We start from the raw sequence: 16,058 nt of genomic DNA, 5'->3' as shown, positions 1-16,058 counted from the left end.
CTACAGATTTTGTCTGTAACCATTCTACTCTCTCTCTCTCTCTCTCTCTCTCATACGGACTTTGTCGAATTTTTTCGCCCATTGATGCTGTTTAGGATTTTTATCGACATTTGATTTTTATTTTATTTCTAAAATTTTATACCCAGAATTAAAAATATCTTGCAGGATCCTGTCCTTGAATGATTTAAAAACAAAAATTAAACATTTTAAATATTTTTTTACATCTTTATTGAATTTCTTATCATTTTTTATATTACAATACAAACATTTTTTATATTTAATAATTTTTCAGTTTTGTTAATGATTTTGTTTTAGTTACATTGTTGTTAATTGATGTTGTTCTTGTTGTTGCTGTGATTATTAGTGATATTAGTTACATTTCTAGTGGTTCTTTATTTAATTTTATTTTCTTTTTTATCATTATTATTATTTTTTTGCATCTATGACTAAAGCATTTTACAAATAATTGCCTTGTGTTCTTAAAAATAAAAACAATGAGATTTCCTTTTAAAAATTTAAAAAAATCTAATGTTTGTATTCTATATTTAAGGAAGAGGGTTCTACATTTTTTAATTTTCCAAAAATTATTATCCGGAGGTACAATGATGTAAGTTTCCAAATATTCTCTTGTTTTTTTAATCTAGAATTATTATTCATTACTTCGATAGAGGTGGGCTAAAGGTTTCTCTTCTAGTAATAGATCTATGTAAAGTTAAAAATTTTTTATCTTCCTTACTTTCTGTGCTAACATCCATTCGAGGTTTATACCATCAAAAATTCTGACACTTAACACAAAAACATAAAAACGAATTCCAACACCAATAATTTGTCCATAAAGCTTTTTTATTGTACCAAAGATCAGGAGATGTCAAGAGGGAATTTATTACCGATTACCAACAATGATTATTAAAGCTAACTACATAATTACACCCACTGTGGATGTAGATGTCCATAGAATTGTTTTGGTTCCAGTTTTTATTTTGGCCTATTGATATTCCAATTTTCTTTACAAAAAGTGACAATTAGTATTCCAAATTAATTTTTTTGTGGTTTTAATTATCAACAATTGAGATTGTTTAAATTTCCACGTTCCTTAAATTTTATTGTTGGCCATTTTCCAATTTATCCAAACTGTTAAAAATTATGTTGTAGACGATATCCAGCAATTTTGTCCATGCCGAAATTTGTGTTTCATTTAAATTACAGGCCGCTGTTAGAACTTCCAGAATTACTTCCTTTAATTCCTGCAGGGGAAAGAGAGGTATGTTTTTAAGAAGCCTTGAAAAAATAAATTTAGATTTACTTACGTTAAAAGACTGTTTCTCAATTTGCCGATTAAAATGTGAAGTGGCAATTTTCGACCATGTCTCCTCCAGTTTGGGCCCCGCCCAATCGTGTCCCAACATTTGTATGGAATCATCGAACACTTTAATAATTCGATTTGCGTGGGCTCTGAAGCGGGCATTGGTCTGCAAAAACAAAAAAATACAGATATTATCAGGAATTCTTATTCATAATGAAAATTGTAAAACCATACAATATTTATATCAATGGTGTTAAAACTAACTCTACTTTAGGTATGCTATGGCGCATAAGCTTTAGAATATCCCATGGCAATCATTCGCCACGAGTACATCAACGGCTATGTTTAGTAAGTAATGCACGGATAAGAGTTGTGGTCAGAAAAATAGGGTAAACATTGTAGTTTTTATATTTGGTAATTGTAAATTTGAGTTAAGTCTCAATTTTATATTTATACCCTATACCACAATGTGGAAAAGGGTATTATAAGTTTGTTTTGGTAAAAATTCATGTAACACCGCGAAATATTCGTCGGAGAGCCCCAATGTGGTATACCAATCTTCATATCTCGACGAGATAAAGCGATTTTGAGATGTGTGTCTGTCCGTCCGTCCGTCTGTCCATTATAAATTGTAAACACGCTCCAGGCAGCAATTATGGACCGATCGTATGGAGGTCGAGTTCAGGCCAGAATAGATCCCTATTCTTATTGGTGATGATCGAGAAATATTTAGCGCGTGAAATGGACCAAAAACATAATATTTATTCAATTTTCTAGCGGCTCTGTAGGTTGCAATAATAGTCCGATCAACGCGAAATTTTATATAAGGTAAGAGTATATGACAGAGAAGAAGCTTGCAATTTGAGATGGCGATCAGATAATATTTAGTGGGTTAAATGGACCACAAATTTTGTGTGAAAATAGTGAAAATTTTTAATATACAACTTATATCTTCATTCCTGGAATGGGGATACGTAAAATCGATTTTGGTTAATCGATTATTAGCCGCAAAATTTCTGAAAGTCGTAGTCGACTATTGACTGTGCGAAAACCGGATAATCGATTATTCTTAATTGACTTTCGAAAGACGGAGTCAACTATTTTTCGTAGTCGACCATTAGTCGTAGTCGACTATTAATCGTGGACGACTATTAGTCGTAGTTGATTATTGGGTGTGCTAAAACCGCGTAATGGACCGTCCTTTTTTATACATCACGGATCGCATCAATGGTCGATTATACATATTCGACTATAATCGGTTTTTGGCGGATAAGGAATAATCGAAAATCGACTTTTAGTACATTCTCAAATAATCGGCTAACCGAAAATCGAGTTTTAAGTTTTTCACTGCGTATCCCTATCCTGGAAGATACATTCCGGACAAGTAAGCTACCCTTGGAAATGGAACGCTTGACTTTTCAATTGATGCCAGTTGTGTTGGTGTGCATGATCAGATAACAGAGGTACATCCCAATATTTTCAGTTATTCGTATATAGTGTAATCATAAACTCGTTAGAGGTCGCAATTTTACCCCAATAGTCACGAATTTTTTCACAAAATACGACCAAAGATGTGTCTCATTGAAATATTGGGTTTAGACCCCAAGTATGTTTGGAGTCTATTTAGCCCTGTCTGTTCATCTGCCGCTATTAATGTCTAGCTGGCTGGAGCGCACGGTAACTCTCGAACGGATCTACCAATTAGAACCAAATTTTTTACTTCGGGGTATTTTGCCACCGTTGACAATTTGATGGGAATCGAACCCGGTCATTCAGCGTGCAAGGCGGTTGCGCATAGCTAATTCCTACAGGTTGTGGTGTAGGGTATCACATGGTCGGCCCCGTCCGACTATAGCCTTTGCTTACTTGTTTTTATTTTATATTTTATAATTTATCTTCTTCTTCTTCTTCTAATATATAAAAGGCAATGTGTGTATGTTAGTATGTTTGTTTGTTTGTATATTCCGAATAGACTCAAAAACGGCTGAATAGATTTTCTTGAAAATTTCAGATAATGTACTGGGAACACCGGTCGTGAAAATAGGCTATATATTTTTTTGAATGGTCGTCGCGGAAGTGAAATATCGCGGTCATCACAAATTATTCAAAAATGTATTATTTCAGATAATATACCTAATTTTAGTAAGCGTGACTACAAAACCGCTATAACACTGGCATCAATATGTGGGATAACGCGGTCAACGCCATAGTTTGGAATCTAAAATACCGATAACATGAGATGTCACTATATAGAAATTCCAAAAAATCGATTGGGAAATCTCATGAAATTTTGTATGTGGAGTTTTTAGGTCTGAGAATAGGTCGTAATCTATTTTTTTTATCCCGCTAAGTGTAGTGACCGGTGGTCCTCTCCACAAATTGTTTAAGAAAACCGCGAAAATCAAGATACTTTTTAATATATTGTTTACAAATTGTTTATTTTAATTAATATACATAACTAGCTGACCCGGTCCGCGTTGCTGGCCCGTTGTTTGGGTTTTCCGTGTAAACTTTAGTTATCTATCCAGTATTGATACACCCATAATTAGCCATCCCTCTAGAAACTTCATAATATAAATCAATGTTTTGACATAAATTCCATATAATGGTATCCCCCAAATTTAAGATATAAAATCTCTTTTATTATACCCTTCACCATAAATCGACAGTTTAAAGCACTTTGTGACCCACATATAATGGTCGGTGCACGTCAATTAACATTGCTATATATTGGATTGTTGGTCTCGGTTGGGGTCGTAATTATTACTGCAAAGAATTGTTGGTATAGGTCCACGTTTTGATATAGCTCCCATAGAACGGTACCGGCTGATTTTCGCTATTTTTGAGGATTTAACATCATTATCACACCGAAATGGCTGAAATCTGGTTTTAATATATTTTAAAGAGGAAAGCATAAATATTCGTATCGACCGAAAGACACGCCTTTTTATTTGCGCTCGGTATGTAACAGTAATAGGTTCACGTTTTGATATAGCTCCCATAAAACAGTACCTCCCGATTTTCTATAGTTCAGAGATATAGACACTGTTCAGTATACGTCCTCGTTTTGATACAGCTCCCATAGAACGGTGGCGCCTAATTTTCTCTATTTGTGGTGGATTTAACCTCATTCAGCCCGATCGAACGTAACGACTTTTTTCTTCGCGCTCTATATGCAATAGTGGTAAAATACCCCTCAGCGAAATGTATGTTCCTTCGGGATATGTATGGCAATATTTATATAATTCATAAAAAAAAAAAATTACTTCTATAAATTGTAGTTGTTATTATCGAGATTTTGCTGTATTTAAAAAATGTATCTTTACCTAGCTATTCCAAGGACTGAAATCAATGCTCATGAAGTTTCACTTCCCACATTTTGAGATTTTATCCGTAATTATATTATTTTCAAAAATCGAACACGATCGCGGTATTCTGATTCCAATGATGATATTGTATTGTATATCAATAACATTGTCTGATTTCCAATGGATCTTTCTGGAATTTCGATCTTGTGACATCTCAAGTTATCCGGATTTTACTGTATTCCAAAATGTGGAGTTGATCGCGCTGTCCCACTTATTGTTTAGTGTTCAGCGTTTATAGCGTTTTTTAGGCACGCTTACAAAATTATGTATATTATCTGAAATAATAAATGTTTGCAAATTTTGTGATGACCGCGATATTTCACTTTTCGAGATATTTCACTTCCGCGAAGACCATTCAGGGTCAAGACAGTAATTACAGTAGTATTGCAAACAATCTGTAAACAATACGTTCAAAAATATCATGGACTTCAGATTTAAAAAAAAAAAAAATTGAAGGAGAACCTCCGGTCACTACACTTAGCCGTATTAAAATAGCTCACGACCGCTAGTGTTTATAGTGTTTATATCATTTTTGTGTCACGCTTACTAAAATTATGAAATAATACATTTTTGAAAACTTTGTGATGACCGCGATCATTCAGGGAAAACAATCTGTAAACAATACGTTCAAAAATATCAAAGATTTCAGATTTTCTTAAAAACATTGTGGGGGAGGACCACCGGTCACTACTCCTAGCCGTATAAAAACAGCCTACGACAGTTCTAATTAATTGAAATAATACATTTTTGAAAATTTTGGGATGACCGCGATTTTCACTTCCGCGGCGACCATTCAGGGTCAAGACTGTAATTACCATAGCATTGCAAACAATTTGTAAACAATATATTAAAACGTACCTTGAATTTCGCGGTTTTCTTAAAAAAATTGTGGGGAGGACCACCGGTCACTACACTTAGCGGGATAAAGAAATAGATTCCGACCTATTCTCAGACCTAAAAACTCCACATACAAAATTTCATAAGATTTCCCAATCGATTTTTCGGAATTTCTATATAGTGACATCTCATGTTATGGGGATTTTACTGTATTCCAAACTATGGCGTTGACCGCGTTATCCCACATATTGAAGCCAGTGTTATAGCGGTTTTGTAGTCACGCTTAATAAAATTAGGTATATCATCTGAAATAATACATTTTTGAATAATTTGGGATGACCGCGATATTTCACTTCCGCGACGACCATTCAAAAAAATATATAGCCTATTTTCACCACCGGTGTTCCCAGTACATTATCTGAAATTTTCAAGAAAATCTATTCAGCCGTTTTTGAGTCTATTCGGAACATACAAACATACAAACATACAAACATACAAACAAACAAACATACTAACATACACACATTGCCTTTTATATATTAGATTTTAGTAAGCGTGACACAAAAATGATATGAACACTAGCTTGAACAAGTGGGATAGCGCGGTCGTGAGCTATTTTAATATGGCTAAGTGTAGTGACCGGAGGTTCTCCTTCAATTTTTTTAAAGTCCATGATATTTTTGAACGTATTGTTTACAGATTCTTTGCAATACTACTGTAATTACCGTCTTGAACCTGAATGGTCTTCGCGGAAGTGAAATATTGCGGTCGTCACAAAATGTTCAAACATTTATTATTTCAGCTAATATACATAATTTTGCGTGCCTAAAAAATGCTATAAACGGTGGACACTAAACAATAAGTGGGATAGCGCGATCAACTCTACATTTTGGAATACAGTAAAATCCCGCTAACTTGAGATGTCACTATCCATAGGTTAAATCCACCAAAAATAGCGAAAAATCAGGCGCCACCCTTCTATGGGAGCTACATCAAAACGAGGACGTATACTGAAAATTCTCTGCAAGACTGTTTACGACCCCCAAAAGTGACTATATCTCCAAACTATCGAAAATCGGGAGGTACTGCTTTATGGGAGCTATATCAAAACGTGAACCTATAACTGTTGCATACCGAGCGCAAATAAAAAGGCGTGTCTTTCGGTCGATACGAATATTTATGCTCTCCTCTTTAAATTACATTAAAACCAACTTTTAGCCATTTCGGTGTGATAATTGGTCTGTTCCAGTACTGCAAGAATCTACTAATTTTTACTATTTTCTTCGATAACATAGAGGAAAAAATGTTATCGTAGTAAAAAATAGTAGCTTCTTGCAGGTTCTGGAACAGAGCAAATGATGTTAAATCCTCAAAAATAGCGAAAATCCGCCGGTACCGTTCTATGTGAGCTATATCAAAACGTGGACCTATACTGACAATTCTCTGCAGTAATAATTACGACCCCAACCGAGCCCAACAATCCAATATATAGCAATGTTAATTGACGTGCACCGATCATTATATGTGGGTCACAAAGTGCTTTAAACTGTCAATTTATGGTGAAGGCTATAATAAAAGAGATTTTATATCTTAAATTTGGGGGATACCATTACATGGAATTTATTATGTCAAAACATTGATTTATATTATGAAGTTTCTAGGGGGATGCCTAATTATGGATGTATCAATGCTGGATAGATAACTAAAGTTTACACGGATAATCCAAACAACTGGCCAGCAACGCGGACCGGGTCAGCTAGTACTTTATATTTTATACTTTACATATTATATTTTATATTTCATATTTAACATTTTATATTTTATGTTTCATGTTTTATTATATTTTATAGTTTATATTTTATGGGTGACGTAGGGGATGAATGATGCCAAGGAACGGTCTTGACCGGCTTTACATGACAAAGCCCAGGACTTATCTTTCATCCCTCTTTCATCTCAAATGGACACTGACCTCCACGTGGTGTCACCAGGGGAGCTTCCTGTAACATCCGTTAAAGGCAGTGAGCTAACATGTGCCGCGCGTTCACCCATAAAGACGATAAAAACTTGGGTTAGGCGTTGGGCTAGTAAATCACCCCGTCAAAACAGCTTACTATGAAAAATAAAGAAAAACAAACCCCTCTAAATTTGACGCCGCAAACGTGTTAAGGACCATGATCTGCGAATCTGCACCTGGAATGTCAGGACTCTCCACAGAGTTGGTGCAGTTTGCGCACTGGCGGATGTACTTGATAATTACAAAGCTGATTTGATCGACTTAGTGCGATGTAATTGGACAGACGTCAAGAAACAAAGCATGGATTTATGGTAAACCGGAGGCTTAAAATTCTCGTATCCAGTTTTACTCAGGTTAATGGGAGAATTGCCACAATCCGTATAAAAGCAAAGTTTTTTAACATCAGTCTTATCTGATATCCCATGGTCCGACCGAAGAGAAAGACGAACAGACCAAGGATATATTCTACTAACGCCTAGAGAGAGCATATGACCGCTGCCCAGGCCATGACATTAAGATTGTTCTAGGAGATTTTAATGCTAACATTGGAAGGGCAAGTTCAGCCTTCATCCGATAACGAAATGAGGCTGATCGAGAGGCAAAGAACATTGTAATGAGCAGCCAACACCTCGACATAGATACGTGGATATCCCCAGATGGGAAAACAAAAAAATCAGATTGATCATGTTGTGATAACCGGAAGACACTCGTCCAGAGTGCTAGATGTCCGATCGATTCAAGGCGCGAACATCGATCCGGAACATTTCCTTGTAGCAGTCAAGGTACGCACTCGCCTTCATGTTGTGGCAAAAGTGCGATCTAACACAGGACGGAAGCTGGATGTCGAGAAGCTGCAAACACAACAGACAGCTTGCTGGAAGACAGCACTCCTTGTCCCGATGTAGAAGCGCCGTGGCAAAGAATAGCTCACTCCCTTCAGACTTCCGCCAAATCTATACTTGGGTACCAAAAACCTCCTAAAATGTATGGTACGATCAGGAGTGTCGTAAGGCTACAGAAAAGAAGAACGCGGTATACAGAGCAACACTTCATTCAGTAGCAACACAAAGGGTGAAAGAAACTTATCGGGAGAAGAGGAGAAGCGTATTTCCAGGAGAAAAAAGAAGGAGCAAGAAAAACGTGAGCTTGAGAAACTCGAAATGTTCGGGAGTCAGAATGAAGTCCGAAAATTTTACCAGAGTGTAAAACACCAGACTGAAGAATATGGTGCAAGAACATTCTCCTGCAAAGATGACGAAGGGAATCTGGTAACTGATACAAATAGCGTACTGAGGATTTGCAATGAGCACTTTATGATGCTCTTGGTATCGAATATGGGTGGCGATGGAGACACCCCAGAACCAATCGTAAATAACAAAGTTGAATGTCTACCACCTAGCCAAAGCGAGGTTATTACAGCTATCAATCGTCTAAAAAACAATAAGGCAGGAGGAGCTGATGGACTTCCCGGCAAACTGTCCAAGACCGGTGGCGAAATGCTAATAAGGAGTGTGCTTCAGTTAATTTGCGAAATTTGGCAGGAAGAAATCATACCAAACGATTGGAACCTCAGCCTACTAAGTCCCGTACACAAGGAGAAAGTAGACAATACAGTTTGTGCAAATTACAGAGGCATAAGTCTCCTACCCATCGCATACAAAGTGCTGTCGAGCACACAGTATGCTCGTTTAAAACCCATGGTCAATGAACAGCCCAATTAGAGCAAATGTGCTTCAAGCCATGTCTGAGTTTTGCATCCCTGCAAAACTAATTCGACTATGCAGAATGACATTGGCTGACACAAGATCAGCAGTTAAAATAGGAAAGAACCTCTCCGAGCCTTTCAACACAAAACGAGGTTTCAGACAAGGTGACAGTCTATCGTGTGACCTATCATCTTACCGGAAAAGGTCATACGAGATGCGAATATATATACTGCCAGAGATAAAAACAGCACGATATACAATAAAGATATAATGTTGCTTACATACGCAGATGACATAGACATACTAGGTAGATCAACGCGAGCCGTAACAGCAACCTTTGCAAAAATTGAAAAAGAATCTGCCAAAGTGGCTCCGGCAGTCAACGGCGACAAGACGAAGTTTATGTTATCAACACGCAAGCTGTACAATAGACTCGGACCAACTATGGATGTTGATAATTACAAATTTGAGGTAGTAAATAACTTTATTTACCTCGGCACAGCCATAAATAAAACTAACAATATAAGTTACGAAATAAAGAGAAGAATAATATTGGCCAACAGATGCTACATTGGTCTAAGCAAACAGATTAAAAGCAAAACCAGCTCTCGTCATACAAAACTTACACTATACCAGACACTGATACTGCCCGTACTTACATATGTATGGATCTGAAGCATGGGTACTTGCGAAAGCAGATGAAGCAGAACTTGGTGTGTTTCAGAGAAAAATTCTTCGAAAGATTTATGGACCAATATGCGTTGACGGTGAATACCGACGTCGTATGAACCACGAGGTATACCAGTCGAACGACATCGATCGATGTTTGCAGGATGGATAAAGATGCCCCCGCCAAAAAGGCATTTGAATACGAGCCCAAGGGTAGGCCAAAACTCCGGTGGAAAGACCAAGTTGAAGAAGATATCACAAAACATAACATCCAAAATTGGAGAAGTAAAGCAAAAGATCGCCATGTCCGTCCGTCTGTCTGGCTGGCTGGTGCGCACGATAACTCTCGAACGGAGCAACCGATTCGGTTCAAAATTTGGCTTTCGTAATATTTTGCCCAAACTTAGTTTATGTTCGAAGATGCGTTATATCGGTCCACTCCTTCCGGTACCTTCCCCACAAAAGTTCGAAAATGTTCGGAAAATTTGTGCGCACGATAACTCTTGAAGGGAGTAAGCGATTTGGCCCACACTTTGTACATCGTGAAATTTCTACAAACTTAGATGAAGTTTAAATATGGACTCAATCGGTCCACTCCTTCGGGTACCTCCCACACAAAATTTCGGAAAAGTTCAGTTTAGGGCCTGCTCTGGAATCGCTTTGATTTTTGTTGTAACAACTTGTATTCGCTGTCCTCCATACGACGGTACAAGTTTCATAAGGGGCAAGTCCATACTTCCTGAGAAAATAGGCTGAAATGTGCAAAAGACCCCTATGACACCGTGTGTAGTGGTTGGAGCGCAAGATAAATCTCGAACGGGTCTGCTAATTCGGTCCAAAATTTGGTTTTCGTAATACATTGTCCAAACATAGTTTAAGTTCGAAGATAAAACATGTCGGTCCACTCCTTCAGGTATCTCCCTCACAAAAATTCAAAAATCATCGGAAAAAATATGGGCACGATAACTCTTGAAGGGAGTGACTGATGTAATCCATACTCTGCACATCATAATATATCTACCAGATATAGGTCAGGTTCGAATATGGACTATATTTGTCCACTCCTTTAGGTACCTCCCACACAAAATTTCGGATAAGTTCACTTTAAGACCTGCTCTCGAATCACTTTGACTTTTGTTGAAGCGATTTGCATTCGCTACCTCCATTACGACGGTAAAAGTTTTTTCAGGAGCAGGTCCATATTTCTTGGGAAAGCATCCCGAAAGGTGTAAAAACCCCTATGTCACCATATCACAGTGGTCGCTGCCATTGGCCAACATTAAAAAATGAAAGTCTAATTTTTGGTACCAAATGTGTTCGTATCTACTACTAACATGTTAAATTTCTCTAAAATAAATTTGTTATGGATTACTTCTTACTGTACTCTTTGAGAATGGCACCAAAAAAGAGAAAATTTAACAGTTTGGATTTCTAGGTGAATTCAGTGCAAAAGTTAGGTGAAAGTAAAATATCAATATCAAACTTAATGAACTCTATATTGACCAAACTTAAATCGAATATTGAAAAACAATGTATTAACTTAATTTTTATGCAGTTTTGTGTTTGTTAATTTTTGGGATTCATTATTGAATACGTATGTTGACTAAAGGACTATTGCAATGCCATTTCTTCAATATAATTCAATTTCATGTAAAGTTTTAATTATGTTCCCCCTCTTTCCCCGTAACGAAATTTTTTTTAAAAGATCAGTAGTATATTTTTGAAACTTTCAGCTGCATCTTTCCGCATCTTTGGAACTGGTTCCCAAAATACTAAGGGTACATTTCAGGGTGTTTTTGTCATTTTTTCAAATGTGCAGGTGATACATTTCAGCTTTTTAAATATATAGAAGAGCCATTGTGAGGTTGAGTTATATGAAGGATACGTTAAAATGTGGTCCTCAATGTAAAATTTGAAAAATTCAGCTATTTTGATTGATTATTACGGCTAGAACCCTAAAAATACCGAATGTTGGGCGCTACCTATTTATGGGGACAAAATCAAAGGGTGGACCTACATTAATCGACAATTTTCTGGGGGCGGCCTACATCCACGAAAGATTAAATGGCATTTCGGCCATTTCGATTTAATAACTTATATGAAACCCTCAAAATTCCGAAAATCGGGCGGTACAATTACATGGGGACCATATCAAAACGTGGATCCAGTTCAAAAAAAATTTGCTAGAAGGTTTTCTAACGCTAGGGAATACCGATAGCCAAATTTTAGCCAATTTCACTGAAAGATGTGGTCAAGACCCCCAAAATGCCTGAAATCAGGGGGTACCGTTCTATGGGGGCTATACCTAAAATTGGACCTATATTGAATTTTTTTTTGCTTCTTTTTATTTGTGTTGCTAAACTAGCCTTTACTGAACTTTTCGTATTGTTATCTACTCAGGAAGTATTTTTGGCCGCTCTTCCCATACAAGTTCGACCACAGTGCATATGTGGCTCCCGAACTGTTCTACCGATTTGGTGCAACATTTGGTCTTCGTCATATTTTATCCAAACTTGGTTTCATTGGGCAATACCGGTCCCCAAATTCCGGTACTTCTCCCCAATATTTAAAAAATGTCACTAAAATGTTAGGACGATATCACTTGAATGGTGCAACCAAAACTTGGATCTCCTCCAAACTTTGGATCTCCTAATATTTTGTCAAAATTTAGTTTAAATTCTAAAATGGCACATATCGGTCCTCCCTGAGGGTACCTCCCGCACAAAAGTTCAACATTTGTGTTTACTCCTAATCCACATTTTTGTCGGCAAGTTCAAACGTTGAAAAAGGGCCACAAAATTCTGAAGAGACGCTAAATACATTCTATCTGTCCATAGATGAAAGTTTCAATTCACATTGGCTGAGGGCATACCTCTGTGGGCAAAGCCGACTGACACTTTTTTACTTGTTCTTACTTACATGTAATTCTTCTAGTGGCAGATCCTTAAACGCTGAAAACTTTTGTAAATTGGACGGATATCTCTTGAAAAATAACATTAGAATGGCGGTACCAGATTCTGTGGGTGTTGCTGCGGGGATGTTCCACGTTCTTTTGATTTCTAAGACTTCGTCGCTGTTCATGGTGGTTTTGGTGAAGTTACGCTCTCAGCAGGCTCACAATGTACAATGTTTATCTGTAAAAAAAATATAAATAAATATAAATAAAAAGTATGTATTATCATACATAAAAACTTGAAAAACTTTTAAAATGTTCGACGCAAAAGGGGTATAACTGATATTAATATCCCAACTTATTTGAATTTAACTACGCTCCTGTTTACTCATTTGTTGTATTTCATTTCGCATTGTCATGTCTATGACATCTCTTGCAGACAATTAAATTTTTGTAGATTTTTTTGGATGAACAAAAAACCAATTCAGTTGATGTTACATAGTTTTATTCAAATGATGCTACTACTTGCCGCTGGTGTTATTGTTGTTGTCATTGTTCTCTGTGCACATTATGTCAAGTGGTTGGATAGACGGACAACAGCACAAGAGATGAGCTTGTCAGTTTAAAAGCATTTCTGGTTATACTCGACAGCGTGCGGTCGGTCACGTCAAAAGTTCATTTCACAAACAAAAATGAAAAAAAAGCAATCAGAATCAGAAATGTATAATGGACGCTCTCATATAAGAACAGCTATAAACATAAACATGAATAACAAATGCGCTCAGAGCGATCAACTGAATGTCCATAATTGTTTTTATGTGATTTAGACTTCAAAGACGATATTAATTGCCTCCACTACTAAATACGAAAAGCTTTCACAGTTCAGATCCTTCTTCAACTCTTATTAATTATTTCATTAACACCATAGCATCAAATAATACATTTTTAATTGTTTAATGAATAAGAAATTTAATGCTCAATAGATGAGAGGAGCTGTAGCCAATTCTCCTAATGCCAACAAAAGAAATAATACAAAAACTAATTAAATAAAGATGATGTCTATGAAGTATCCATAGAGTCACACACACATAGGCAAGTCATAAGCCTTCATCTCCTTTAATTGTTCTACACTACCGCTCACTTGAATAGAACCCCCCTGCAAAATTTTTTTCAACCTCAATTTTTTCCGAATTATACAAGATATGAAGTTTTTAAGTTTTATTATATTTTGCTTCATGTGTTTGGAGTAAACTTAGTCACTTGGGCGCCAATTTCTTTAACCCTAAATTCGCACGACAATTTACAAAGGACTTCTAAAACAGGCATTTCCAGTAGTAAGAAGCATTTTCGGATATCCCGAGTGGCTATTTCATCACGATTTTATAAACTTTTGTACACTTCGAGTCATCAAAACTTAAAATTTTGAAAAGAAATGCGAATATCCTGGAGGGGCCGTCATATTCTACAGTGGTAAATATTCTCTAAAATGTATGGGAATGATTTATGCGTAAAATATACGACTAAAGGAGACAGTACGCTCCCAAAAATAAAGTTGTTGAAAGAAAAAAGCAAGCTTTGTTAGGCAATACACCTAATTATTTAAAGAATCCTTGCCAAAGCAGCATATGCGGGTGTATCCTTAATCAGGAGGGATATACTTCTACTGAATATTACTAAAAGTTCTTCGTTTTTATTATAGAGTGAATATGCATCGATATTCTAATACAATCTTTCTGTATTCCCAAGTTTTAAAGGGGGGTTCTATTCAAATGAGCCAAATTTTTCACTTAAATTTTTGACTTTATTTTGTTTTTCTTGCATAATTCTTATACAAATTGGATTTGAATGCAAATGAATGACTAAGTTTACTCCAAACACATGAAGCAAAATATAATAAAACTTAAAAACTTCATATCTTGTATAATTCGGAAAAAATTGAGGTTGAAAAAAATTTTGCAGGGGGGTTCTATTCAAGTGAGCGGCAGTGTATGTTACACCTGTATAATAATATTGTTTACCATGTTTGTTTTGTACAATTATAAGAGGCTTTCAAACTCGAAACAAAAGCCAGGTGGTTAAGAACGTGACATGCCTGCTAAGCATTCAAGTGGGTTTATGTCAACAACAGCAAAGTCTAACTTACATACAGACATACATATTGTTTATGTGAGAAACGCTACATTGACATCACTGTAGCGCAGACTGAACATACCTCACATAAACGTTGTTCCTCATTATCACTTGTTCTTACTCTCTTTCTCTTCTGCTATTCTAATAATAACAAAACCAGTTTTGAGGCCACAATACTACATTCGATTGCACAGAACATCACTAGCAAAAATAACTTTGAAACTGGCACAAGCAGAAGAGAAAGAGAGCTTGTTAGAATATCCATTTGAGTTGTGGATTTAATAGAATGGCCCAATGGAGCCAAATAGAAATTAATAATTAATAAACTGTGAGTGAATATAGTTGTTGAAAATATGAAATAAATTGCCCGTGGGGCCATGGTAAATCTTACACCAGCTGCCTTTTAATAATTGTGGAAAGGTGACAGGAAGGTATTGGCCCGTGAAATAAACATTAAACAACAAATTATAATTATCCATCTGCACGAGGAAGAAGAAGAAATCGATTGTAGCTGCCTCACGGGTAAGAATTGTTGTTGTCCCTACTGCCTTGAGTAGAAGCTGTTCGTTTATCCCCAGCCAGAGACGGGAAGTTTGAATTGCTCCAGATTGGGAATAGATCGCAGGCAAACCGAGTTGGCCAGGGATTGTGAATCCGTGGTGGTCAACTTTAGAAGAGTTGGTGAGTGCCCCCAACATATGGTCCTTCGAGCCGTCGAGAATAGGTCCAGCACATGGTCCTTCGATGCCGTGGAGAATAGGTCCAGCATATGGTCCTTCGGTAGCCGTTGACAAATACACAACAAGGAATAAGGTATTTTTGGAGAAAAAGTGAGTACGCAATATTTGTCAATTTTATTGTGCGATCGACATTATTGTATTGATTTGGCTGGCTCACACATTTTTTGAGGTTATCCATTGCATAATTTTGTAAGGAATTTTGCCTCATTGGGCACCGTTCTTCAAATTTTTTACTCCTGTTGGGTGTTGTTGTGTTGAACCGGCATTTTTTTGTTTGCCTGCCAGTCCCGTTGGAGCTACAAAAGCACTATTGTTGTTGTGTTTTTTTTTTTTGTCTGGCCCTTTGTCTGCGTGTGGCTGCAAAACATAAAGAGAATTGTTGTTTTAAAGTTTGGTGG

General features: G+C 36.6%; 1 protein-coding gene across 5 annotated transcripts in view; it reads right to left on the bottom strand.

Annotated features, from left to right (window-relative positions):
• Nucleotides 1–203: 203 nt before the first annotated feature.
• The window catches only part of glob1 (globin 1), a 55,864-nt gene continuing 40,009 nt past the window's right edge, over nt 204–16,058 (bottom strand). For all 5 annotated transcript variants that reach the window (XM_073975726.1, XM_073975746.1, XM_073975733.1 and 2 more), the window contains exons 2-4: nt 12,817–13,031; nt 1,308–1,469; nt 204–1,244 (exon numbers count right to left, since the gene is read on the bottom strand). In XM_073975726.1, coding sequence (XP_073831827.1) covers nt 1,101–1,244; nt 1,308–1,469; nt 12,817–12,978 — 468 coding nt within the window. In that variant the 5' untranslated portion in view covers nt 12,979–13,031 and the 3' untranslated portion in view covers nt 204–1,100. The remainder of the gene's footprint in view (nt 1,245–1,307; nt 1,470–12,816; nt 13,032–16,058) is intronic.

Source organism: Musca autumnalis, unplaced genomic scaffold (genome assembly GCF_047663935.1).
Source record: "Musca autumnalis isolate F117 unplaced genomic scaffold, ASM4766393v1 scaffold_1, whole genome shotgun sequence".
NCBI lineage: Eukaryota > Metazoa > Arthropoda > Insecta > Diptera > Muscidae > Musca > Musca autumnalis.
The sequence above is the reverse complement of the archived record's forward strand: the minus strand, read 5'-3'. Positions and strand labels throughout refer to the sequence as shown.